General features: G+C 34.2%; 1 protein-coding gene across 1 annotated transcript in view; it reads left to right on the top strand.

The window, feature by feature from the left end:
* SMYD3 (SET and MYND domain containing 3) overlaps nucleotides 1–26209 on the top strand; it is a 961044-nt gene that overhangs the window by 211518 nt on the left and 723317 nt on the right. The window contains exon 5 of the mRNA XM_023502028.2: nucleotides 3108–3244. Within this exon, the coding sequence (XP_023357796.1) occupies nucleotides 3108–3244 (137 nt within the window). The remainder of the gene's footprint in view (nucleotides 1–3107; nucleotides 3245–26209) is intronic.

The following is a 26209-nucleotide window of genomic DNA, read 5'->3' as shown; positions in this document are numbered from 1 at the left end:
TTACTAGGACATGGAAAATCTGTATATGGAATGTAAGAATGAAGAGTTGAAAATGACTCCTGCATGCCTGGAACAATGGTGACATCCTTGGTAGAAATAAGTAGTATTTAGGGAGCAAGATAAAATGTTCTGTTTTGGATTTGTTGCATTTGATGCTAGGAGGCATTCAGATAGAGTTGTCTGGTAGTTCTCTGGATTTGTGTGTGCGTGTGTGTGTGTGTGTGTGTGTGTGTATATATACATATAGTTCTTTGGATTAATTGTATATATATAGTTCTTTGGATTTTATATATATATATATATATATATCTTTATGTATATATATAATTTATATGTATATACAGATATATATATATTATATATATATATATATATATATATATATATATATATATATATATATATATATATATATATATATATATAGTATCCAGAATGGAGTGGAGCTGAGGGGAGAGAGATGAAAGTTGCATATATAGATTTAGGAGTCATCTCCGTAAAGATGTTAGTTGAACGTCATATGAATTGATGAGTACAGAAAGAAAAGAAAAGATGATTTAGCATAGAGCCCTAGATATACTCACATCCAAAGGGCAGAATCCTACAAAATGAATTGGAAAGGATCAGTGTGACAAGTTGGAGGAAAATTATGACAGTGTATCAAAAAAAAAGCTAAAGAAGAATGAGTCTTCAAGGTAGAGTTGATCATTGGTGTCAAACACTGCAGAAATGAATTCAAGCTACTTGAAAGAAGAATGAGATCTGAGAAAAGCCACCAGATTTAGCAATAAATCATTAGAGAACTTGGGTTTTGGGGTTAGAAGTCAAATTGCAAGGGGGAGGAGAGATGAGAAGTAAATGTGCTTTGTTGTTTCTAGAAGTCTGGTTATGAAGGTGATGGGAGATTTACAAATCACAGAATCTGAAATTTGTGAAATCAGTGGCTATATTACTCAACTTGCATATCAAAGAGATCTCCAATATAACACAGCCAACAGATGGTTGTTTACCTCTGCTAAAGTCCTTTGGGGAGAGGGTCGTCTCACCACTCTTTGAGGCAGTCCAGTCTAAGGATAATAATAACTTGACCAGACTGTAGTTTAAGGTAAAGCATTTTTGTTTTGTTTTCTATTAAAAAAAAAAAAAAAAAGGTTGGGGAAGATCTAGGCATATTTATAGGCAACAGGAAATGATCCAGTAGATAAGGAGAATTTGAGAATGAAGAAGGGACTTGTGGGGATCAAAAGGACAAATTCTTTAGAGAGACTGGAGGTGCTGGTTTTTTCAAGGAGAGGAACAATCTCATTCTGAGATTGAAGTAAATTAGAAAGTTCCTTTAAAATCTGAGCTCATCAAAGATTTCACCATTACGGCTTTTTAAATGCTTCTTGTAAATGCTTCACTGGGATAATTTACATTGAATTTTGTTTTCAAAGAAGGAACATGGTAGCTTTTTTTTTAAATATAGAGTGGAATTCTCATCTAGAAGAGGGATATGATGCATTCCATGTAGCTCAACAAGGCTGAATTAGCACCACTGCATGGGAATTATGGGGAAGTAGCTATTAATTCATGATAAGAACATAATTTCTCAAAGTTAGAGCTGTTAAAAATGGAAAGAACCATTTTATTTACAATGAATCCTTTGTTACTAAGTAAAATCACTACATATATTTACCTGTCCTTTTATATTTTGCACTATATTGGTCTTGCCCAAAATAGCTTATCCTGATTAAGAAAAGATATGGTTTAGTCTCTCCAACTTTTCCAGTTCTCTCCAGAAGGATATGATTTTTCTGGGCCCACTATGACACTAAATGTCAAACATCTTTGGACAGAAAGTGAACATAATTGTTCATTATTTATATCTTTGTGCTAATTGGGCCCCATAACAAGGGCACCCCTCTGAGTCACTGGATCTTGATTTTTTTATTCTGGACTTTTTAATGTTTTAATTGATGAGGAATAAGGTGCTATCTCTTGTCTTTCTTCTAGATGATTGTTTTGAGAATGTTGGGAATATTAGTTTTTTGAGAGAATAAAAAGGAGGCTTGTCTAGTCCATGTATAGTTTTAGACTTATTTTTTGTAGGTGGCTATTTACATGTTATTGTTTTCCTTAGAATGGAAGCTTCTTGGGGATATTTGTTTTTGCCTTTCTTTGTATTTCCAGTGCTTAGCATAGCACATAGCGTATAATGAGTATCTGATAAATGATCAGAGATTGTGTGTGTGTGTGTGTGTATGTGATATCTTTATATGACCTTGAAAATGCAGTTGTATTATATCTATGTATAAAAGGAGGTTATCCTCATAAAATTTATAATGTAATAACTAGCAAGAAAAAAGATAATGATATATCTTTTAATGTTTATATAGTATTTAATGATAATGTTTCTGTCTTGAAATCTCTTGTACAAAGATATTTGCCTTGTAACACATTATCTGTGTTTATAGATGACTTGTAACAGTCACTTACTTGGGTTGGAATTCTTACCATCCCTCAACCTCATATAGGGATTATAAATAAGGGATAACATCCAGAGAAATGTCCAAGTTTAATTTTGTGATGATTACAGTTTTGCTACTGACTATGTGCTTTTGGGAAAATCACATACACTTTCTCAATCTTAGTTTTCTCATCTGTAAAATGATGTTTGGATTTGATTGTATGCTATCTCTTAGCTCTGCAATTACGATTATGATCTATATATATTATATGAGCAGATTAGACTAGTTGATTTCTGAGGTTCTTTCAGGTCCTGCACCTTTAATTATTATGATTCTACAAAAATAAACTGCTTGACTAATTTTACATTTAATTTCTTATGTTCTCACATCTGTATATGTAGATCTTTTTTTTTTTCTTTTTTTGCATGCCCATGGGCTTTTGATCACCATCTTATAGGTGAGATTTGGCAGACTCAACCTGAATAAACCATTTATGATGATTTATAACTGTCAAGAAATAAAGTGAGATGTATGTGCCCTCTGTCAGAATAAAATCTGGGGCAGAAAATGTCTGCCTGCACAGCTGCCATTTAGATTCTAGAAATTATCCACTGTAACATCAGTTCACGATTGGTCAATTTCTTGTTTTTTCTCCAGACATTAAGAATCTAAGTGAAGAAAAGAAGGAGGGCCTTAGGCATCTTGCTATGACATTACAACTTTACTTGAAAGAAGAAATCCAAAATGCCTCCCAACTGCCACCTGCCTTTGATATTTTTGAATCCTTCGCAAAAGTAAGTGACATATTTGGTACAGACCAAAATGAATCCTCTCCTGCCTTCTTTTGCTTACTATCCTCTATTCTTGTACTCAGGAATCTCTTTGGAAAGTTCAAAGGGATAAGATGCTTCATTTCTCTCCAGATTTTATTTAATGTCTAAGTAGCTTATTGTCCATTTGAGAAAAAGGGTGATTATCTTTTTTTTCTCCTGGATGCTGATATTTTTGTTATTAAGTTGATTTTGCTAAATGACTCCATAATAGCCTGTATCAACTTCTTTCTAATGACAGCAGACATTTTTCCTTACTTTTCACCAATAGGGTAAAATTAAGCATTGTTGTTATTGAATTGTTTTAGTTGTATATGGCTCTCTGTGACCTTGTTTGGAATTTTCTTGGCAAAGATACTAGAGTAGTTTGCCATTTCCTTTTGGGGACAGTTGTTTGCTAAAGACCACCTCCACTCCACCCCAAATGTGAAGAATTTCTTTTGATACCATTACTGATTAAATTGGGATAAACAGACACAATAAAAGGCACTTTTAAAAAATAACATGAAAATATAATGAAGCTTTTGATGTGGAAAAATTATATATCACAAAAATCCTGTTGGATGGTTCAGGTAATTAATGCAGAAGATTAAATGCTTGGCTTCTTGGATGGCACATATTTATGTAAAATGTAAAATCACACATTTGAGGAGGAATTAAGCTTCTGTTTGTTTTTGAATATGTGTTCTAAGATTTGCGGTTTCCGGGAAAGATATTGCACTGTGTTCTTATGTCTACCTGTTCTCCAGGAGCACAAATGTGAACAATGGGAAAACTATGGTTTTAGCTATATTTTCAAAATGGAATTAGGCTCTTTGGAAGATAAATTTGCTATTATCTTATTATGTTTTCTTAGCATTAAAATCCTCTTGTTTTATAATTTGGGAGTGATTTTGAAATTTGAAGAATGATTGTTGGCTTATGCCATCCATAAGGATATTGGGATTGGGCATTTCTACTTTTATCTCCTTATCCATTCTGAGAATTATAGTCAGTAATACCATGTATCTAGTATACATCACTTAGGCTATTAAAGCAGTCCTATCTTTAAATAATGTGTCTTGAGTAAGCTAAGCAATCAAAAGAAAGCAACAACCATGGATGGATGATAAAAATATAGCATCCCATGGTTTAGGGAATCTACTTCTTCACAAAGCAGTCTGCCTGTTCCATTGCTCAACAATCCCAATTATTGGAAAATTCACCCTTGGGATAAGTTAAAATCTGCCACCCTGTTCTTTCTAGTTATTTGTTCCAGATAACTTCAATTGATATGAGAGAAAACTCTATCTCATGGACTGAACCACCATGTTCAGTAGGTTTGAGAGCCACCAACCCTTTTGTTACCATCATCACTGTAGAAGATGGTCGTAGAAATGGGGAAGGCATTTGGTGTTTTCACTAATCACCTGTGTGGTGGTTTTTGTTGCAAATGAAATGATTTGAGAATCTATGGGGTAAAAAGATGGATTTGAGCTTGATAAAAAAGAATAGTTTACAAATAATTCTGTCTGCCCTAAAGTAGAATGAACTGCCTCAGGAGGTACTTGGTTCCTCATGTCTTCCCTATTTGAGGCTGTATGGCTACTTTTTAGAGATATTATCCAGGAGATACATTTTAAATTCTCACAAGACAGAGAACTTGGTTATTACATACATACATACAAAGTTTGCATGCAGGAGTTTCTGACACTTTCATAGACCAATAGATTGGTAGTGGAGGACCTCTAGCTTGGCTACCTTTGTCACCTGATATTTTTCTTGTTGGGATTATGTCACAACTGTCATGGGAAATCTCATTCTTTGGTTAATCTTACCCCTAGGATTGTAAATGCAATTTTTCCAGCTACTGAGCAACACCTGGTGAAATTTTTTACAATGTCGGAAAATTAAAAGAGAAATGGATAGGATAAGATCATGGTCATTTTGAATTTTTAGATTGTTAATTAACCTTTTAAGTTTGAGGCATTTATACTTCTGAAGTTATTAAATATTAAAACTGCACTAATACTTTGGGGCCATAATATACATACATGTATATATAAGTATAAGCTTACAAAATACATGCTAGACTTATTGAATCCTGATAGTGTTTTTGTCAACAGATCATTTATACAAATAATACTGTGGTATATTTCTGGAATTTCCCTGGTGTTATCAAATGAGATAATATCTGTAAAGTGCTTAGCACAGTACCTGGCTTATAGTTGGTAATATATGAAATCTTGTTCCCTTCTATTTCTTTTGCCCCATACCAACAACTTTTAGATAACTTTTGAGAAATTTTTCCTTGGCACTAATTTGTTGTTATTTTGGCTTTTTGTTGACTTCTAAGCCTTTAATATACACATATACATACATACATGTTTTTTATTGCTCTCCCACCTTCTTTTCCTCCCCTATGGAAAACAAAACAAAAAAGAAATAAAAATGCATAGTTAAAAAAAAAAACAATAAACTCCTGCATTGTCCATGTCCAAAAATGTGTATTCTGTCCTGTGCATTGAGTCCATCGCTGCTCTGTCAGGAGCAATCAACCCTTCCTTTTCTAATTCTACAAAAGACCTGATTTAAATGTTTTTGTACATATCTTTTCATCTTTCTTTGATCCTTTGGGGAGGAGGTCTTGTGATGAGCAGTTGTTGAGGCAGTAGATGATGAAAGATAGAACTTCTTTGATTTCAGTCTGTAGTAGACAGAAATCATTTGCCATTGTCTTAATTCTCAGTCAACTCTATAAGATGATTAGTGATTCCAGAATAGTTTGGGGGATGATCATTAAGACAAAAAAAAAGAGTAAAACTCCAGAAAACCCATTGATTAATCAAGTGCTTCTATGAATGCATCTGAAAGGAAAGAATTTATATTTTCCCAAAATGGAAAAAGGGGATTAACATATTATGCCACATTGCTCAGATATCCCATACACTGGCATTTTAGCAACATGGTGTGTTAATCATTATTTGATGATAGTTGTTAATACTCCAAACTTAATGATGTTAGATTTGGTTATGAATTTTCCTTATGTGTGACAGATATAGTAAATCAGGCATTTTTGCTGTTATTCAGGTAATTTTTCCCCTGGTGCTGTTTTTCTCCCATGGTAGCTTCCTTTGATAAAAACATATTTAGCAATCTAATGAGAAATATGATAAATTTTGAGTTATAATACATTAAACTAGTTAGCAACTTGCCATAATCCAAAAATAAACACTGAAGATGGAAGTAGCAGTAATATGGCCCCAAAAATATTTAGTATTTTCAGAGGTTTGCAAAATGCTTTTCAACTTCATAGTCCTATGCTTTCTTCCCTAGAAATTTTTTTGTTAGAAATCTAACATCAGTTTAAAAATTCAACAACTTTCTCTCTCTAGATTCGCTTCTGAAACTAAATAACAACTCCCCTGGTAGAGAGCTATTTTTATGTTTTGAGGTCTTACACATAAGTTCTGGAGGTTACTGTTCTGAAATCAACTTCTTGCAGGTTATTTGTTGGAACTGATTTCACAGTTCATACTGTGGATATAAGGAATTTGAAATTGAGAATCATAGAAGACATCTAGTAGATAACATTTATGTTTCATTTTCAGTCACAGTTTCTTAGTCAAAAATGTATTTTTGATGGAATTGGAAGAGAAATGAAGAGTGTATCAAAATCACCTTTTCCAACTTGGAAAAGGACTTTAAGTTAGAAGTTGAATAGCAATGTGAATTACTAGAAATATATCTTTAAAAAGAAGAATTTTTTAAAAAGCCATATTGATTTTTAAATATTATGCTAAATTAGAATTACACAGTGACTGGTTGACTTCTGTTAACACATTTAAATGCATTCAAAGCCAATAGGCATAGGATGTTAATAAATCACCTTCCCTGAGACTTACTTCGACCTCTTGCGTTTATGAAAGCATAAATCAACAGGGAAGAAAAATGACCAAATTAAACCTACTCTAAGGATCCCTACTTTTCTTAGGAGACATATGCCTCAGCATCTAGCAAAGGCAAAACTGATTATGAATCATATTCATTTTTGACCTTTTTATTTTGCTTCATCCATTCTCTTTTAAATTGGAGCCTGTGGTTTTGTTCTGGGTGTCCCATTCCCTCAGTGTGGCCAGTGGTCTCATTTGTGAGAAGAATATCACCTTTGTCATTATTTCGAAAGGTCAATGAGTGCGTCCATTTGTCCCCTGCAGGACTTCAGGTTCATGTGGGACCAGATTTTAGGGGCTCTTTGCTGATGAGCTCGGTTTGATTTCATGGCTTGCCGCCTGCTACAAAGTAGTAAAGAAAGCAAGCTTTTGAATTAATAAAATGATGAATTATCTAATTACAAAGTTGATGTGAAATGACAGTATGATAACTTTGACTGCATTACTAAATGATCCCAGTGCCTGATCAAATGTGCCTGGGCTCCATTAAGGAAAATACGCCATTAAATATTTAGGACTGAAAGCAAGCTGACACACCAGGATAGCTAACCTCTGATTGCTGGTATGTTCAGGGGAGGTGGCGAGGTGGCAGCTGGATGAGACCTCTCCAGTGCTAGAGCGTTTGGCTGCCAGGATGACATCGTTTCTTTGGTTTCAAGGAAAGCAGAAGAAAATTCAAGATACTCAAATGCACAGAGATCCTGGTATTCTAATTATAAAATGCTGATGATGTATATATTCTATGTTTTTTTCCATTATTACTAACAAATTCTCTGAAAGAATTCTTTTAGGCAGAAGATCCTGAAAGCATTCTTTAGCATAGAAGGACTGACTGATTTCCTAACCTTTTGAAGGAAGTCTTGACTTTTAAAGTACATGATAAAACTATTTTTTATTATGAGGTATACTCTTGAGCATTTTGATATAAATAATCTGTGAGAAATTTTTGTATCTATTTCAGAATTAGAGAAATAATTCTAATAACAGTAACAATAATAAATAACTGGTATTTATGTAGTGCTTTAAGGTTTTACAAAGTGCTTTACAAATATTTTCCTTTGCTATCCTTACAACAACCCTGTGAGATAGCTGCTACTATTATTCATACTTTATATATGAGAAAATTGAGGCATTCAGAAGTTGAAACTTGCCCCAGGGTCACAGATTCGAGTTCAAGTTTTTCTCCTGGATGCCTTATCCGTTGTATATGCAACTAATTCCCAATTAACTGTCAAAGTAGGGAAAAATAATTAGCAAATTCTTTTTGAGTGTTTTTGTTAAGCCTTGTGTTCTGAAGACAACTTTAATCAGATAATCAACAAGCATTTATTAAGAACTTATTTTGTATTAGACATTTTGCTAACCCTTGTAGGAATACCAAGAAAAAATAACAATTCTTAACCTCATAGAACTTTTGTTCTCATGGAGGAGATAATATTCACATGAATAAATACGTATTAGACATGTACAGAAAAAGATAAAAAATCACCTTAGAAGATTATCTGATTTAAGGCTTTCTGCTCTAATTAGAGCTGTTAACACCCAAGGGTTCTTGTTGACCTTTGTTTTACTGTTTTAATATTCCAGTGTACTTGTGAAATACAAACATATTTTTATTTAATAAAGGTCAGAATTTTTGTTCTTGATGTTGTTCAGTCTGACTCTTTGTGACACTCTATGGGATTTTCTTGGCAAAGATACTGGAGTGGTTTGCCATTTACTTCCCCAGTTCATTTTACAAATAAGGAAATTGAGATAAACAGGATTAAGTTACTTGCCCAGGGTGTCATGGCTAGGTAGGTCTCTAAGGCCAGATTTGAACTCATGAAGATGACACTCAATAAATAATTACTGAATTGAATTGCAACATGTCCATAATTATCCATAATTTTTATTATAACTTTTTATTGACAGAACGTATGCATGGGTAATTTTTTAACACTGACCCTTGCAATCACTTCTGTTCCTACTTTTCCCTTCCTTCCCTCCACCCCCTCTCTTAGATGGCAGCAGTTTCATACATGTTAAACATGTTGAAGTATATCTTAATTGCAATATATGTGTACATATTTATACAGTTCTCTTGTTGCACAAGAAAAATCAGATTTAGAAAGGTAAAAATAACCTGGGAAGAAAAACAAAAATGCAAGCAGTCTACACTCATTTCCCAGTGTTCTTTCACTGGGTGTAGCTGCTTCTGTTCATTATTGAACAATTGGAACTGATTTGGATTTGTTAAAGAGGGCCACGTCCATCAGGATTCATCCTCATATAATATTATTGTTGAAGTGTATAATGATCTCCTAATTCTGCTCATTTCACTCAGCATCAGTTCATGTAAGTCTCTCTAAGCCTCTCTGTATTCATCCTGCTGGTTATTTCTTACAGAACAATAATGTTCCATAACATTCTCCAGTTGATGGGCAACCCTTCAATTTCCAGTTTCTAGCCACTACAAAGAGGGCTGCCACAAACATTCTTGCACATACAGGTCCCTTTCCCTTCTTTAAAATCTCTTTGGGCTATAAGCCCAGTAGTAGCACTGCTGGATCAAAGGGTATGCACAATTTGATAACTTTTTGAGCATAGTTCCAAACTGCTCTCCAGAATGGCTGGATATGTTCACAATTACTCCAACAATGTATCAGGGTCCCAGTTTTCCCACATCCCCTCCAACATTCATCATTCATTCTAGCCAATATGACAGGTGTGTAGTGGTATCTCAGAATTGTCTTAATTTGCATTTCTCTGATCAGTAATGATTGGGACTTTTTATATAAGTAGAAATAGTTTCAATTTCTTCATCTGAAAATTGTCTGTTCATATCCTTTGACCATTTATCAATTGGAGAATGGCTTAATTTCCATAATTGAGATATGAATATATTTCTGCCCCTCACCTAGATGTTGATAACTATCTCTGAGATATCTGTAAAGCACTTAAGACAGTTCATGGCATCTAGTAGGTGCTTATTAATGCTTGTTCCTTTTTCTTTGAAAGCTTAAGTTTTGGATTTTATGAGTAATACTACCAGATGACACTATGTAGTTAAGAACATAGTAGTCTTAACTAAGTGCAGGTATTAAAAAAAAGAATAAATTGGCATATTCCAAGCAAATGCTGACCTTAGACAAAATGGTGATTAGGTGATTTTTGCCTTAAGTGGCCACAGTATCTTTCTTAACCTGTTGAAAATACCTCATTATGAGCAGGACCAGGAGATCATTATATACTTCAACAACAATATTATATGGTGATCAATTCTGATGGACATGGCCCTCTTCAAACAATGAGATGAACCAAATCAGTTCCAATAGAGCAATAATGAACTGACTACACCCAGCGAAAGAACTCTAGGAGATGACTAAGAACCACTACATAGAATTCCCAATCTCTACCTTTGTCTGCCTGCATTTTTGATTTCCTTCACAGGCTAAGAGTACATAAATTTCAAAGTCTGATTCTTTCTGTACAGAAAAATAACTGTTAAGACATGTAAACTTATATTGTATTTAATTTATACTTTATCATATTTAACATGTATTGGTCAATCTGCCATCGGCGGGGGGAATGAATGAGGGGAAGAAGGGGAAAAAGTGGAACAAAAGGTTTGGCAATTGTCAATTCTGTAAAATTACCCATGCATATAACTTGTAAATAAAAAGTTATTTAAAAAAAGATAAATTTAAAAAAAAAGAAAAAGAAAATACCTCATTACCACTCCCTCAGGTGCTTAGTGCCTTCATGTTCTCAATCTAGGACCCATTCACAAGTACAGATGGCTGATGATTGTTCAGTAAATGAATTTAAAAAACCAGTATATGATGCTTAATGTACTCAGTGTTGAATATTGTTACCTCTCCTATCACAAGGATGTTGGTCAAGAAGGGACATTTGGTTTATTTTTCTCAGTCTCATTTTTCTTAACTGTGAAATGAGAGCATTGAACTAGATTATCTCATGTCTCTTCCAGGTATAAAATTCTATTATATTATGATAAGATGGCCTTAGAATTTTCCCCATAAGAGAGAACTGTAGCTTATTATTTAAAATATCATACTACTCCATAGTGACATTCCCGTTGTAAATCCAAATTTTACCAATTGGTTGGCATTTTAATAGTAATCACTGAAACATAGGCTTTCTGCTTGGTTCCATAGGGTTTAACTAGAAGCAATGAGAGGGGGAAAAAGATAGATTTAAGTATGATGTAAAGGAAAAGGAAAAATTTTCAAAAACCAGAACTTTCCAAAAGTGGAGTGAACTCTCACTAGAGGTAGGGACCTGCCCCTCATTAGAGGTGTACAGCTAAAGAAGAGGAGGACTTCAACCTAGGTTTATCTGATTCAGAGGCCACTTGTCCAGTATATTGTAGAGTGGATTCATTGTTTCAGGCACAGGTTAGACTGGATAACTACCAAGTTATGATCCTATGATCTTTCAATTGATGATAATCCAGGGAAAAATGTTAGGCCCAATCAAGCATAGCCAGAGAATTTTTAAAAATAAATTTGGAAAGGTTTCAGAGAAATTATATGCTATTTCTCTCTATTATTTCCTTGGTCAGATTTCTTAGCCTATCATTTAAGGCCATCCACACTTTGACCTCACCGTATAAGTTTTATCATAATGTTCAATGCCCCCACAAGATTATATTCAAAAAGACCAAAGATAGAGGAATTAAGCTCCCATGAAGAATTTCTCAGAGAAGAGGTAAAATGATATTTTGGGGAATTGGGGAATCCTTCCTCGTGCCTTTAAGATTGTTGGATTGAGGAAGTCACCCATTTTGCTTATATATAGGGAAGATTCAGGGATATTCCCTTAACCCTGTTTGCCTTATTTGTAAAATGAACTGGAGAAGGAAATGGCAAAACTACGCCAGGATCTTTGCCAAGAAAATCCCAAACAGGGTCATGAAGAGTTTAATATGATTGAAATGATTGAACAAAGAATCCTTTATTGTTATACACCATAAATTGTAAATTAACCAGATATGCTTGAGATCCAAGGTGATTTTAAAAAAAGGTGAAAGTCCCTCAATCTCACTTCAGTGCTGGAACCAGTAGTAATTTTATTTTGCTTTGATAGGTGAGAAAAGAGAATTGATATGCTCGGGGTCAAAAAGTGTGATGGACTGGACATTGGTCCATTGAGATTCACTGAAATTCTTTGATCTCTTTTGAGAATCACTGAAATTCTTTGATCTTTATATCATTCTTCATTTAAAAATATAAGAAAAACTGGCAGAGGGGAAAAAGTTTATGCTGTAGCTGGCATCTTATATTTATTTTTCTCCCAGATTTTGCTTTTCTTGCCTTCTGTTTCTTGTGATTGATTTATCATTTTACTGAAGTTAAAAACAAAGGATTTAGCTATACTAAGCAAAGTTTAATTACATTTTCAGGAGGAAAATCATAACCCCTGGTGAGCAAAGAATGACAGTCATGGCTTTTGTGTCTCCAATTTGTGTCAAGTAACTGCTAATATGCACTTCCTACTGAGAGTGGCTGGTTGGTAAAATAAGGCTATTCTCATTCTACTTCTCCTCCTTATACCAACCCTGCTCCCATTTTTACCAACTAATCAGACCTGTCAATATCTGGTATTTGATAATTATTTTTAAGGTAATGTTTTTTATCTGAGAGAAAGTAGCAAACATTTATTTTTATATAATTGGGGCAGTTGTGTGGGCAGCTAGTTCACTTGATCTATCAATCAACTAGCTTTTATTAAGAACTTACTATTAAGTGCTAGGTACTATTGTTAAGCTTAGGGAATACAAATATGTGTAGCAAGAAATATAAATCTTGCCCTCTGAGAGCTTACATCCTAATTGGGGAAGTCCACACATAAAAGGAATCTTAAAAGACAGAAGTAGGAAGTGATAGAGAAAGTCTGGAGTGGGGAGGAATGCTTAATTCCCACACATCCTAAAATGGAAAGAGGAGTTTTCCAGTTTTCTTTGCCTGTGAGGTGATGGCGTGTTCTATTTAGAAATTTCTTTGTTGGACAGCTGAAAGCTTTTTTTGGGGGGGCGCATATTTTGATGTATAGGGACACATGAGTGATTTTATTTTTAAGGCTCAGAAAGTACTGACTGGTATTTTCAAGATAGCCTGCTATCAGGATAACTACAAATCATATGGTTCTTAAAGAGAATAACTCTCAGACCTTAAAAAAAAAAATCAACAGGTCACTCCTAATGTACAAGATATAGGTAAACAAAATCCTTAAAAAAGCAAGAAATTGAGAATAAATCTACATCTTTTTTCAGATTATGGTAAATTGTATGAAGTTCAGCAGGTCAGTCGATGCTTCCTAATCATAGAGATCGCCCTATTAGCCTAAAGTTCTGCCAGGAAATCAGGAGTCACTTTATAAATTACGCATCTGAAACCAGGGGTGAATGCTCACACCGAGTTTGCTTTCTGTGCACAGCTGGAAATGGAGAATTTGCCCAGAAAATACTCTTCAATTAATTTAAACTAAAATAAAAAGTATTGAATCATTTTAGAGGGCACGTGATATTAAAGAGCCATTGGGGCTGTCAGTTTCCTTACTATAGCATAAAACAGTTTGTTCTCTTTTATCAAGAATCTTCTAATTCAGTACTAAAATATTCTAGAGTAAGCATGCACCATTAGTTCAGTAGGGATAATGCCACAAATTAATTGCCTGAAACAAAACCCCAAAAGGGTACATTCTATTTTTAATACCTTTTAAAGAATAAGCTAGTAATTTAGGGATGAGAGGTGATAAGGACCTTAGAAATCCTTTAGTACACATTTGACAGACAAAGAAACCAAGAACTATGGGATTGAAATGACTTGGTTCAAGTTAATAAGGGTAGTAAAACCAGAAGTGTAACTAGGGGAGGGTAATCAGGTCTTTGTTTTAGGCTACTGAAATTTAGTGGGTGTTGGAAGCACTTGAAATCCTTCAGAAGCATAGAAATAATTAAACTTATCTTTTAGCTATAGTTTTCTTTTTTTTAATATAGTGGAGTAGGGATGCATCATTAATTCAGTAGGGATAATGCCACAAATTAATTGCCTGAAAAAAACTCAAAAGAGGTGCATTCTATTTTTAATATCTTTAAAAGAATAAGCTAGTAATTTAGGGATGAGAGCTGACAGGGTCCTTAAAGATCCTTTAGTGCACATTTGATAGGTGAAGAAACCAAGGACGAAGAGATTAAAGTGACTTGATTCAAGTTAATAAGGGTAATAAAATAATAGGTATAACTAGGGAAGGGTAACCGGGTCTTTGTTTTAGGGTACTGAAATTTAGAGAGTTCTGGGAGTACTTGAAATCCTTCAGAAGCATAGAAATAATTAAACTTATCTCTTATTTAGCTAAAATAGATTTTTTTCTTTTCTTTTTTTTTTTTTAAAAGAAGCTACCAGAGAGTTTATTGATAACTTGATAGTTGTACCTTAAATAAACTTTTCCATAGTCCTCTGTGTCTATACTGCCCTCAATAGATATATTGAATGTGGCTGGCCTTAGATCCATTTTTATCTTATTTGTCCCAGATTAAAAAAATAAATTATATGCCTAAACAGATTTCAGTTACTTCAATTTTAAGAGCTCTTTCCTTTTTACTGATAATGATGATGATGGCTAACATTTCAATAGCACTTACTTTGTGCCAAACATCATACTAAGTGATTCAAAAATATTATCTCACTTGGTCTTCATAGTAATCCTTGGAGGTAGATGATATTTTTATCCCCATTTTGCAGATGAAAAAACTGAGGCAAATAAAGTGATTTGCCCAGAATCACTCTATGTCAGAGACAGGACTAGAACACATGGTCATCTTAACTGTCATTAAATATTTGTTCTTTTAAAAATTAAGTGGATGAAAAGTGGATGAAAGTAATAAATATGTCATGTTAAAGTGCTTTAATGGACTTGGGTATAAATATACCTTTCAGGCAGGACTCAGATATTTCAGTATTACTTGGAAAGCTAGACAATTTGGCTGAGTGACATTAAACAATAAGCAAATCTATGGAATTGGTAATGAGGGAATTTAGTTTGATGATTTTGTGTGTATATGTGTGTGAGGTACCTATCTGTGCCCTAACTCCTTCCTCCCCCAATTCCTTTGGTAAACATCCCTGTTTTTGACCAAGTAATGTACTATAACCTTACTGTTTTATATACAAATACAATTAGAACATTCTAAGTCATTTTGAGGATCAGTTTTTTCAAGTTTAATGAATGTTTTCACACATTCTGTTTGTGACATAGTCTGTGGCTTATGAGCAGAATTTGTTGGATAGCATCTTTTTAAGGACAAAAACTGCTGAATTATAGAGGAGGCAATACATTTCTTAGAAACCAAACTGAGGAAATGACAGGATGACAGAAGTTTAGCAAATCTCAATGAGAAATGGAGTCTTTAGAATTGGGAATTTTGTCCCTGTGGAGTTATTTACTTGTTTCTTTGGTTAGGTTTCCTGACATTTAGAAACCATAATAAATGTATAGGGGCTCTACTCTGGACTTTTCCAATATACACATATTCAGTGAATTGATGGTAGCATCCTCAGGGATTGTCAGAATGAATGTTCACTAATTGAAATTTTCCGATGTTGCTCTAGTTTTGGAACCTAAAGGTTAGAAATATTTTTTCACTAATGATAATAACTCATATTTACAGAGGGGTAGACAGAGGGAACAGGGGGAAAGAGGAAAAAAAGAGAAAAATATAGAGAAAGGGTAAAGAAGGAGGGAGAGAAGAAAAACAAAGATTTTAAGATTAATTCCTTTTCCCTGTGACAAGAATAGTCTGTACTGTATGTTGCAGGATATAGCTTTCAGATACATTCATCTCATCAGTTGTGAATTTCAAGGCTAGAACAGATACCCAAAGAAGAAAACAGAGGTGTCAGTTGAGAGCAGAGGTAGTGTTTTCTTCCTGTGCTTTTCTCACTTTTTTTTTCCAAAATATTGAATTTGACATGGAAAAATGGCTATGACTTCCTAGCGCCAACCATTTCCAGTTGTGTTGTGGAAAACACAGACTGAGTGGTTTCTGAATAATTAAAATGGCAATATGAGCTATTTCAACCTTGTGGACTCCAGCTTTAGAAAAGTAGCTTAACGCCAAGCAAATCTCATTTCAACTCATCTTCATTTACATTCAGACTTGTGGCAGAATCAGTTCATTTGATATGCAAAACCCACTGCCACTTACTGAGATTTAAATATATTTAAGGAAGGAGGGAATGTAAAGGGAAGGATTGTAGCCCTGACAGTACCAGTGTAAAAATAGCCTGGCTAATTAAATCATTGAAAATTTTGCCTATGGCAATACCTTAGCACCCATGATATCCTTATTATCAAATATTCTCTTGTTTCTTTCAGTCTATATGTTTATGACATATGCTTGGTAATAATTATAGGTATAAAGTTTCTTTTTTGTTTCTTACTAGACTAGATACACTATTCAAAAGCAAGAAAAGGGAAGGGATATATAGAATATTCACTGAATATAATCAGAATGAGTAGGTAGTGGGTCCAAAACTGTTAACCCACAATACTAGAAACCTTGAAATTGTTCCCTGAATGTATCTCTTACTCTACTAGTACCATATGTGGTGGTGGGAACACTGAAGTTGGGGTCAGAAAATATAGAAAGAGAATATCATTTCAGTGGGCAGAGGTTTCCTTGCCATGGCATGGAATGTTAGGTCCTCTGCAAGGACTGAGCCCCAAGTTGGTTCATTTTATGGCTACAAGCTGAGGTTTTCTCTTGATGGGAGCTGGTGAGCTTGAGCTGGAATTTGAATAGAATTGAATGAGTGTCTTTTTAATTTAATGGGAAGCTTAATCAGTAGTGAGTGTTATCAATGGGGGTGGTGCCCCTCTCTCAGGAAAACAGAATGAAGCTGTGAAGATGCTTCCCTCCTGCAGAGTTCCCTACAGAGGCAAGATTCAAGGAGACATTCTCATTGAAGGTGTTTGAGTGCTGTATCTTATGGCTCATTCCCAAAAGTCAGAGAGAGAGAGAGAGAGAAAGAGAGTTTTGGGGCTCCCCTTGTCACTAGGGATTCAGTGACAAAAAGCAAACAATTCCTGCCCTCAAGGGACTTTATGTTCTGCTGAAGGAACAATAAGTGCAAGATAAGTAAATTAAAGATATCTAGCCTTTATAAATTCTGGAAATCCTTCTCCCAGTTCTCAAATTTATGAAAGAGTCAAGTTCCTGGAGCAAGACTGCAACTTTCTGTCCCCCTGAGGATTGGGGGTAATTATACTTTTATTTAAAGAGTTCTAGAGACCATTCTAGTGTTTCCTCAAGGATCAATGATTAGTTATTCAGTCTTTTCAGTTCTGACTCCAGGTTTGACATTCTATCCATGAATGTACTTGATTGGTCCCATAAAATTGGGAACCTTCTTACTTGAGGCTACCAATGCTTGCACAAGTGTCTGACCCATTATTGCTTTGACATTGCTTAATGAAGACAAGGCTGGGATCCATTATGCAGGACAGTCAATTATTTTTTGCTAAGCTGAGAGGTTTTTAAGTCAATTTGTAAAAGTAACCTTAGTCCCCAAGAGGAGATCTACAAGATATTGAAGTGATTCTTCATTTCCTTCTCCAACTCATTTTGCACATGAGAAAACTGAGGCAAACAGGGCTAAGTGATTTGAGTGATTAAAACCCAGCATGTATTAATTAGTATAAATTATAGTGTTTTTTTTTTTAAGTGGGGATATTGACTGAGAAGATATATCAGGCATTAGTTTTAATTTTTTTTTCTCCTAACATCTGGGGCTTATCCATTCCACTATGCCTGCATGATCCCAGAGAGAGAAGGAGATAAGAAAAGGAAGAAAGGAAATAAGAAGGGAGAAGAAAAGGAAAAAGAGAAGGAAGGATGGAATGAGGGAATGAAAGGAGGGAAGAAAGGAGGAAAGGGGGAAGGAAGGAAGGAGAAAGGAAGGAAAGAAGAAAAGGAAAGGAAAGAGCAAGAAAAGAAGAAGGGAAGGAAACAAAAAGTCAGGAACTGGACCAGAAGGGGAATGAAGGCAAGCCAGCCTGGCCACTTCATATACTTTGGAGGCTCTGGGAGTAACTGGCCAATTAAAAAAAGAAGGGAATGTCTTGAGGAGGAATATTCTATGGAGAGTAAATTGCAAGGTGACTTGAGTCATTGGATTATAGATTTCATAGATGGGAATAAGTATAAGAATGTGAAGGTAGGAAAGGGTTCTATCATATGGAGATAGAAGAGGTCATTAGAAATGACCATGAGTCACCAAAGCTATTCTGACTCTAATTGTGGATATGAAGGGAAAGGATGGTTGAGTATACTTTTTCTACCTCTAGAGCAGGACAAATTCCTTGTAAGCTCTTACAAATCAGTCATTCATACTTAGTCTTAGAAATCTCTTTTTTGGAATAATTTTCATCAGAATTTAGTTCTGTGGGTTCCTGCTTTGTCAACAGTGCTGGTTTGGACAATTGGATAATTAGAGTGATGGGATTAGTTTACGGAAATTCATCTGTAGAAGATAACTATGAGTGTATTAAAAGCTGTCAGGCTTTATTTATACTTTGCTTCAGAAAAGTGATGATAACTATAAAATTGTTTCTTGGATGAATAGATTTTCCCTGAATCTGTGAAGAGTGGGTGATTTTTACCACTTACTTTCCTCTCCAGGATGTTAATGAGGACATCTGAAATACTGTTTGCAAAGTCCTTTTAAGTATCTGGAAACAAGTCATCACTGACTCTAAATTTGAAATCTTATTGTTGGAGGAGGAACTTTTTTTAAAAAAATGTCTTTGACATAGTAGTGATTTATTGTCCTTCATATGTTGATACTGAATAGTTTTAATTCTTGATAATTTGATTTACTTGACTCCAATTTTACTTACAATTAATCAATAACCGACTATCATTTATTAAACACCAGCTCTCTTTCAGGCACTATGCTAAATAGACCTTGAGATTACAAGTACAAAAATGAAATCATCTCTCCTCTCAGAGAGCTTTAATATTTGTTATTAATTAATATTTGACTTTAATATTGTTAATCTAGAGCACTCAATCCTATTTTATGAAAAGTGGCATTACATAGTATAAAATCAGCAGTTCATGTTTCACAAAATGATTATGTAAGTTGGGCTCTGTGTGTGTATGTATGGGGAGGAGAGGATAATAGTTGCTTTTTTCTAGTAGAGGACATTTCAAGGTAGAGTTTCTACCAGATTTCAGTACTTATCATGTCAAAAAATAGTGTTACCAAAAATCAACCCCAAAAAAAGCCAACAACACAATATACTTGGTAGATTATGTAGAAGCAAAAATATACTTCATTTGTATTTCCCTTCAGCATAGTACCAATAAATTGTTTATAAGGAAAAAGAGAATGAAATCAAGAGATGCTCAGTAGTACATAAATCCAGTGCTCTGGATGATTTGTCACATGTACAACAAATGTAAGGTTTTAATCAACAGCTCCTGTCTATACCTTCTTTTTTCTTCATAGCATTAGAAATTATAATGAATATAGCTTCTTTAGCTGATTTCATTATTTCCATATACTTGAATACAAATTCATTATTCTAGTATAAAACAATACATCTGTCTTGCCTTCTGAGACACAGCAGAAAAATATAGGGACAGGGAAAGAAACAAAACCAAAAATATTTATTAAGCACCTACTATGTGTCGAGCATTGTGCTAAATCTTACTGTTTCAAATATAAGTCAAGCTAAATCAACAAACATTTATTAAGCTTTTACTATGTTCCAGGTCCTGTGCTAAGTACTGGGGAATTTAAATATACACACACACAAAATGACAGCCCCTGCCCTCAGGAAGCTTTCTGGAGAAGGATAAGAAATAAAAAAGGAGCCGAAAAGGGGGTTATAAGGAGGGAGAGTGGGATCATAGTTGGTGAAGTCTTGAAAATGAAATATGACTGATCTAGGTACTTCTTTGGAAGGGGAATTTTGCTGTCATCATTGGGAAACGGGAACTGTAGACTTGGAGGGAGAAAGCAGCTGAGCCTTTGACTCAGTTAAAATGTGTAGTCTTCACAGGCAGTGATGTTCCATGATTCGTAATCATGTAGTTTAACTGGAAAATGTTAGCTTTTTTTTTTTTTTTAAGGTTTTTGTTTCTTGGAGAAGCCTGGGATTATTGAAACTAGTTATTGTTTTTGTTGCTAAATTGTTCCAGCATGACTCCATGGATTATAGCACACCATTTGTCTTCACAATCTCCTGAAGTCTGTCCAAACTCATGTTCAGAGCTTCCATGATATTGTCTATCCATCTTATCCTATGCCATCCTTTCTACTTTTGCTTTCAATCGTTCCCAACATTAGGGGCTTTTCCAGTGAGTCCCATCATCTGATTATGTGGCTTAACTTCAATATTTTTGTCATTTCAAAGAAGAGTTTGAATTAATTTCTTTAAGTATTGACTGATTTGTTCTTCTTGCTATCCAAGGGATTTTCAAAAATCTTCTCTAGCATCACAATTTAAAAGTGTTGATTCTGTGGCACTCAGTCTTTCTTATAGTCCACTTGATTTCATTCTCTAAGATGTCTGGATCAATAACCACTTCAAAAAGGTTATTGTTAAGATCTTTTTTGTATGGTTCTTCTGTATATTTTTGCCACTTCTTCCTAATCTCTTTTACTTTTAATCCCTACTATTTTTCTTTGTTATTTTTCATGAAACATTCCCTTGTTTTCTCTTGTAATCTCTAATCTTGTAAAACAGGTAATCTCTTATCTTTCCCATTCTTTTTTTTTTTTTTTTTTTCCTCTATTTCCTTGCATTGCTCATTTATGAAAATTTTCTGATTTCTCCTTGCCATTCTCTGGAATTTTGCATTCAGCTAAGTATCTAGTTCCCCTTTTCCTTTTCCTTTTATTTTTCTTTGTTTTTTGATTATTTGTAAAGCTTCATCAGACAGCCATTTTGCTTTCTTGCTATTCTTTGGGATGTAGTTTGTTGCTATCTCCTGTACAATATTGCAAATCCCTATTCATAGTTCTTCAGGCATTCCATCTACCAGGTCTAATCTCTTAAATCTATTTATCACTTTTACTTCATATTCATAAGGGGTGCTGTTTAGATCATATCTATATAATATGGTCTGATGGTTTTCCTTGCTTTCTTCAATTTAAGGGTTAACAATATCTTAAATACAATTCATTTGCTGCCTCACTGTATGTTAATATTATGCAGAATTCCTAGAGACACACAATCACAGTAATAACCATTAAATAATGGTCAGCTTCCTTTCATATGTTGTTTTTCCCCATTAGTCTGCCCTTGAGGGTAGATTCTATTTTCATTCTGTTTGCATTATTATTCCCAGAGCTTAGCACAGTGCCTGGCTCCTAGTGAGTGCTTAATAAATGCTTGTTGACTGATTGGCAAATAATCCTCCAATTATCAATGTCAAATAAAGCATAAAGAAGGGAGACATAAGCTCACTAAAGTACTCAACACTGTGTTGTTGTATAGTAGTGCAAAGTCCAAATGGAAAAGAGATTCTCTATGAATGTGGGAATCGTATTTGTTAAAATTTGTGGCTGATTTTGTGCTAATTGAATAAAACCCAAGAATACTGTAGTATCTTCAATGAGATATATCATCACTCTAAGAAATTTAACTTACCAATCCATTTGGGAAAAACAAAGCAAAACAAAACTTAGCAACAATTTTGGCATCTGTCTCTCAGCTATAATAGTCCCCTTCATTTAGCTCCTCACCTTTCACCTGAACTATTACAATAACCTCCCATTTGGCTTCCCTATTTTAAATCTGTCCAAGTCACACAGCTGCCAAATTGACCATGGACACTTCCTTTGCTCAGGAAGCTCTCCTGGCTCCTCATTACTTCTATATACATTCTTCAGTGGGTCATTTAAAGATGTTCCCAGTCTGACTCCAACTTGTCTTTTCAGGTTTTTAGCATATTAATATCTTTTACTCATTTAACATTTCAAGCAACCTGGTTTGTTGACTATTCTTCTGATATACATTCTATTTCCTTTCCCCATGCCTTTCTATAAGCTGACCCCCATGCATGGAATGTTATGTACCTACAGTTCTAACCCACCTATCTATCCAATGAGCCTTTCCCAAAGAATCCAAAAATACCCCCTCAAGACTTTATGTATCATTATATGGTTGATTTGCCCAGAAAAATAAGTGCTTTGGAACATGCTGAACAAGTAAAGCCTTTCTCGTCAGTCCTGCCTTGTCTAGCTAACTTATTGACTTTGCTTTTCAACTTGATTGCTTTCACTTGCATCCCGTGAACTATGTTCTTATTTCTCTAAGAAGCAAAATATATCAGGGACATTTTAGTTCCTTAGAAAGTTCTGTGCCTTAAACTTCTGAACTTAGTGTTGCTTATGAGTCAACTGTCAAAAAGTGATGCTGCCCAAGAAATCTACTTCTCTGACAGAAATTTAGATTCTAGAATTATGTTGATGATTAAGCTCAAAATATTCTCTCCCCCAAGAGAGGAACTTGGGATTTGGGAACTGCGTCCTTGGACTTCTATCTTATGTCCTGTGGAAATTTATTTCTTCCATTGTGATGTGCTCCTACTCTCAGTACCATAACTGTTTCTTAGAGGGGGAAAGATTAGGGAGCTAAATCCCTCCCTTTTCCCCTTTATTTTAGAAGAAGGCAAAAGTAAAAAGAATTCTGGAGAGTGTAGTCAGCTTGCTCTTAGGGGTCAAATAATGGCTTATGTCCTGTAATCTTATCAATTGATTTAGGGCCTCTTTGCTGTTTCGATTAAAACTTTTCTTCCTTCCCCATCATCCTCTTTACAGTCATTCCAACTACTTTTATGCTACCACTTTATTTTCTCTTCCCCTCCCCTTTCCACTTCTGGATTATTGTTCCTAAATAGGATGTGTTAACTTATTTTCCTATTCCTCTGCTTATTATCCCAATTACTTTAAAAATAATTTTTATTGATATTTTCTTTTGCTTACATTATCACAATTATCTTATATGTCACTCTAGCACCTCCTTCCCCTTCTTGAGAGCCATTCCATATGACAGATAATGTTTTTTTGGGAGTGGAAAAAAAAAAGTCAACATAATTGATCAATACATTGAGAAAGTTAAAAAAATATGTCCAGTGTATAATACATATGGACCTAACATCTCCATTAAGGTATAGATTGGGGCTGTCTTTTCATATCTCTTCATTTGAGTCTCATTTGATCTTTATAATTTTGCTACTTTTATTTTTTAGTCCCTCCCCCCCCCAACATTTACATTTTTGTAGTCACTGTGGATATTGTTTTCCTGACTGTTTATTCCCTCTGCATCAGTTCATGTAAATCTTTCCATGTTTTTCTATTTTCACTACATACATTATTTCTTAGCGCATAGTAATATTTAATTATGTTCACATACCACACTTTGTTTAGTCTTTCCCCAGTTGATGGACATCTATTTTGCATGCTAGTAACTTTTTGAAAAAAGTGCTCTTCCCTGGTCACCACTTTCCTATATGAAATGTTTCTTCCTTTAGAATGTAAGTTTCTTGAGGGCAGAAACTATCTCTGGTTTTATATTTGTATCCTTACCTTAGCAAAAGACATATTATATAATATGTGTTTAATAAATACTTTTTTTCATTTATTCAATTTGATCTGAGACTAATGGCTCCCATCCTATAATCTTATCAGGTTGAATAAGAAATTCTAAATATGATCAGCACTGTCCCTGATTCACCTCCTTTATATCTACTTGGGACACCAAAAAAAGAACAAAAAGCCTGCCAACCCATATACATTATGGAGATACATTTCAATCTGAGCAGAACCTGACTGCAGTTTATCTAATTGAAAGTCTTTTGATCTTGTCTAATAACATTTGGGGATTATAGTTTTAGATAAACAAAATGGAAGCAGTATGATATAAAGAAAAGAGTACCAGATTAAGAATTAAGACAGTCCTGTTTTATTTGCTAGATGTATGACACTGGGCAAGTCACTTAATCTCTGCCTTAGTTTCCTTATCTTTAAAATGGGGATAATAGTATTTATTTCCCCTTGTTACAAAGATAAAATAAGATGATGTTATAAAAATGCTTTGCAAACCTTAAAGTGGTATGGAAATACTAGTTATCTAAATTATCTATTAGAGCTGGAAGAGACCTTAAAAATCAAACCAACATCATCATTTACATATGAGGAAGCTAAGACTTGAGTGTGATTTGCCTAAGCTCCCACAAATAGTAAATAGAATAGTAAAAATTTGAAGCCAGTAGTTTCTTTTTTATAATGCCATAATTTTAGAGAGCTCTGTTCCAGATTGAAGGAAAAAAAGGAAAGAAAGTTAACCTTTACTTTATTTCTGGTATTTTTGAGAATTTTACGTACCAGGTTTTGATTTCCTACTCCAGTTTTTTTTTTTTTTGTTTGTTTTTTGGTCCTTATATATGTATAGTTTTTTATACACATAGTTGGGTAATACCTGTAATGGTTTACCATGTTTAAAGAATTCATCCTTGGCCATGAGACTCTCACTACTTAGCTAAGCTAGTCATTAGCAAATCTATTCTGTTGTTAGGACAAGATTCATATGATGAGAGTAAGGGATAAGTCATTAATAACTTATATACTTCATTGTCCCTGGAGAAATGAGAAAACTGAAGAAGGGCATTGGTTTGTTATATTGGGTGGGCCCCATGGCAAATTTACAGAAATTACAGAAAGACATGAGCAGGATGGGCAGGTAAAGATTGATTGGCATCTGGAATCTATGTCCTTGGAGACAGCGTCCACATGGTTGAGACTGCACATCTATTTGAGCATTTGTTATATCTATAATACTAAGTAAATGAAATGGGTTTATTTTTGTTTGTGGATTGATTCATTTTAGCTCATTATATTAAAATGTTTCCTACCCCAGCCCTCAGCGTTTAGTGGAGTTCAACTGTGTTAATAAAAGGAAAACATTTTTTAAACATAAAGTTCTATGTAAATTATAATTATTGTTTTTAAGTTACTAGACCGCTAGTCTAAAATGAAATCATTTCATTTCCTGAGACTTTTATTGCACTCTGAGCTTCAGTAATATTTGCAGAGTACCTCTTTTCCCTCATTTAAATGAATGATAAAATATGCCAATTTATGGGACTGTTTGGCTGCCAAATTAGTCACTTAAAGTACCTGGTCATTCATTAGATCTAAATCAAATTATGAACCTATAGTAGAAGATTTGAAGAGACAAGTTATTTTTTCCCTCCAAAAGGGGCAAGAACATCTTTTACGCAGTTGAATTATTTCCTATCACTATTTTTCACCTTTCCATTTATTTTTAAGAATTTATTTTTTTTAAAAAAAAGGGAAAATGGGACAGTTAAAGTAAAATTTAAAGATTCATACTGTTGAATTTTCTTTAACCTACACAAGAAATTTGTATAAACCTTGAAAATTTGATTTGTGATGAAAGCCAGGAAGAAAAATTACTTTGAAGTGCTATGAGAGCCATAGAGGGACTTGTACAAATCAATGGTGTAAGTGAGAAGTTCATCCATCATCTGTAACTTTTTACCAGCTCCTATGTAACAAGCATTTCAGTAATTTGGCTTTTCTAAGCTTGGATGATTCACAAGTTGCTTAGATTTTGGGGGAATGGTGAAAGGGAAAGTTAAGGTCTTAAATAACCTTATGTTTATATCAGGAGAGAGGTTGTAGTTCAGTAGTCCTGAGATAAGCATTGTATAAATTTTTAAGAAAGACTTTATGGATCTGTTTGTAGTCTATTTTGTAATTAAGAATTATTGCTGAAGAAATGATCCTACTTCAGTCAGAATGCTCCTTTCAGTCATGATAAACTTAAATGTAATGAAAGCTTACATGCTAATTTCAAATCGAGTCTTCTATGAATGTTTTTTATTATTATTTCCTTTATCATCTTTTAATATTCAATTCTTATAATATACATGAGGAAATGACTCTTATCTACA

This window comes from Sarcophilus harrisii, chromosome 4 (assembly GCF_902635505.1).
Source record: "Sarcophilus harrisii chromosome 4, mSarHar1.11, whole genome shotgun sequence".
NCBI classification, from domain to species: domain Eukaryota; kingdom Metazoa; phylum Chordata; class Mammalia; order Dasyuromorphia; family Dasyuridae; genus Sarcophilus; species Sarcophilus harrisii.
Note: the sequence above shows the minus strand (reverse complement) of the source record. Positions and strands in the feature narration are given on the sequence as shown.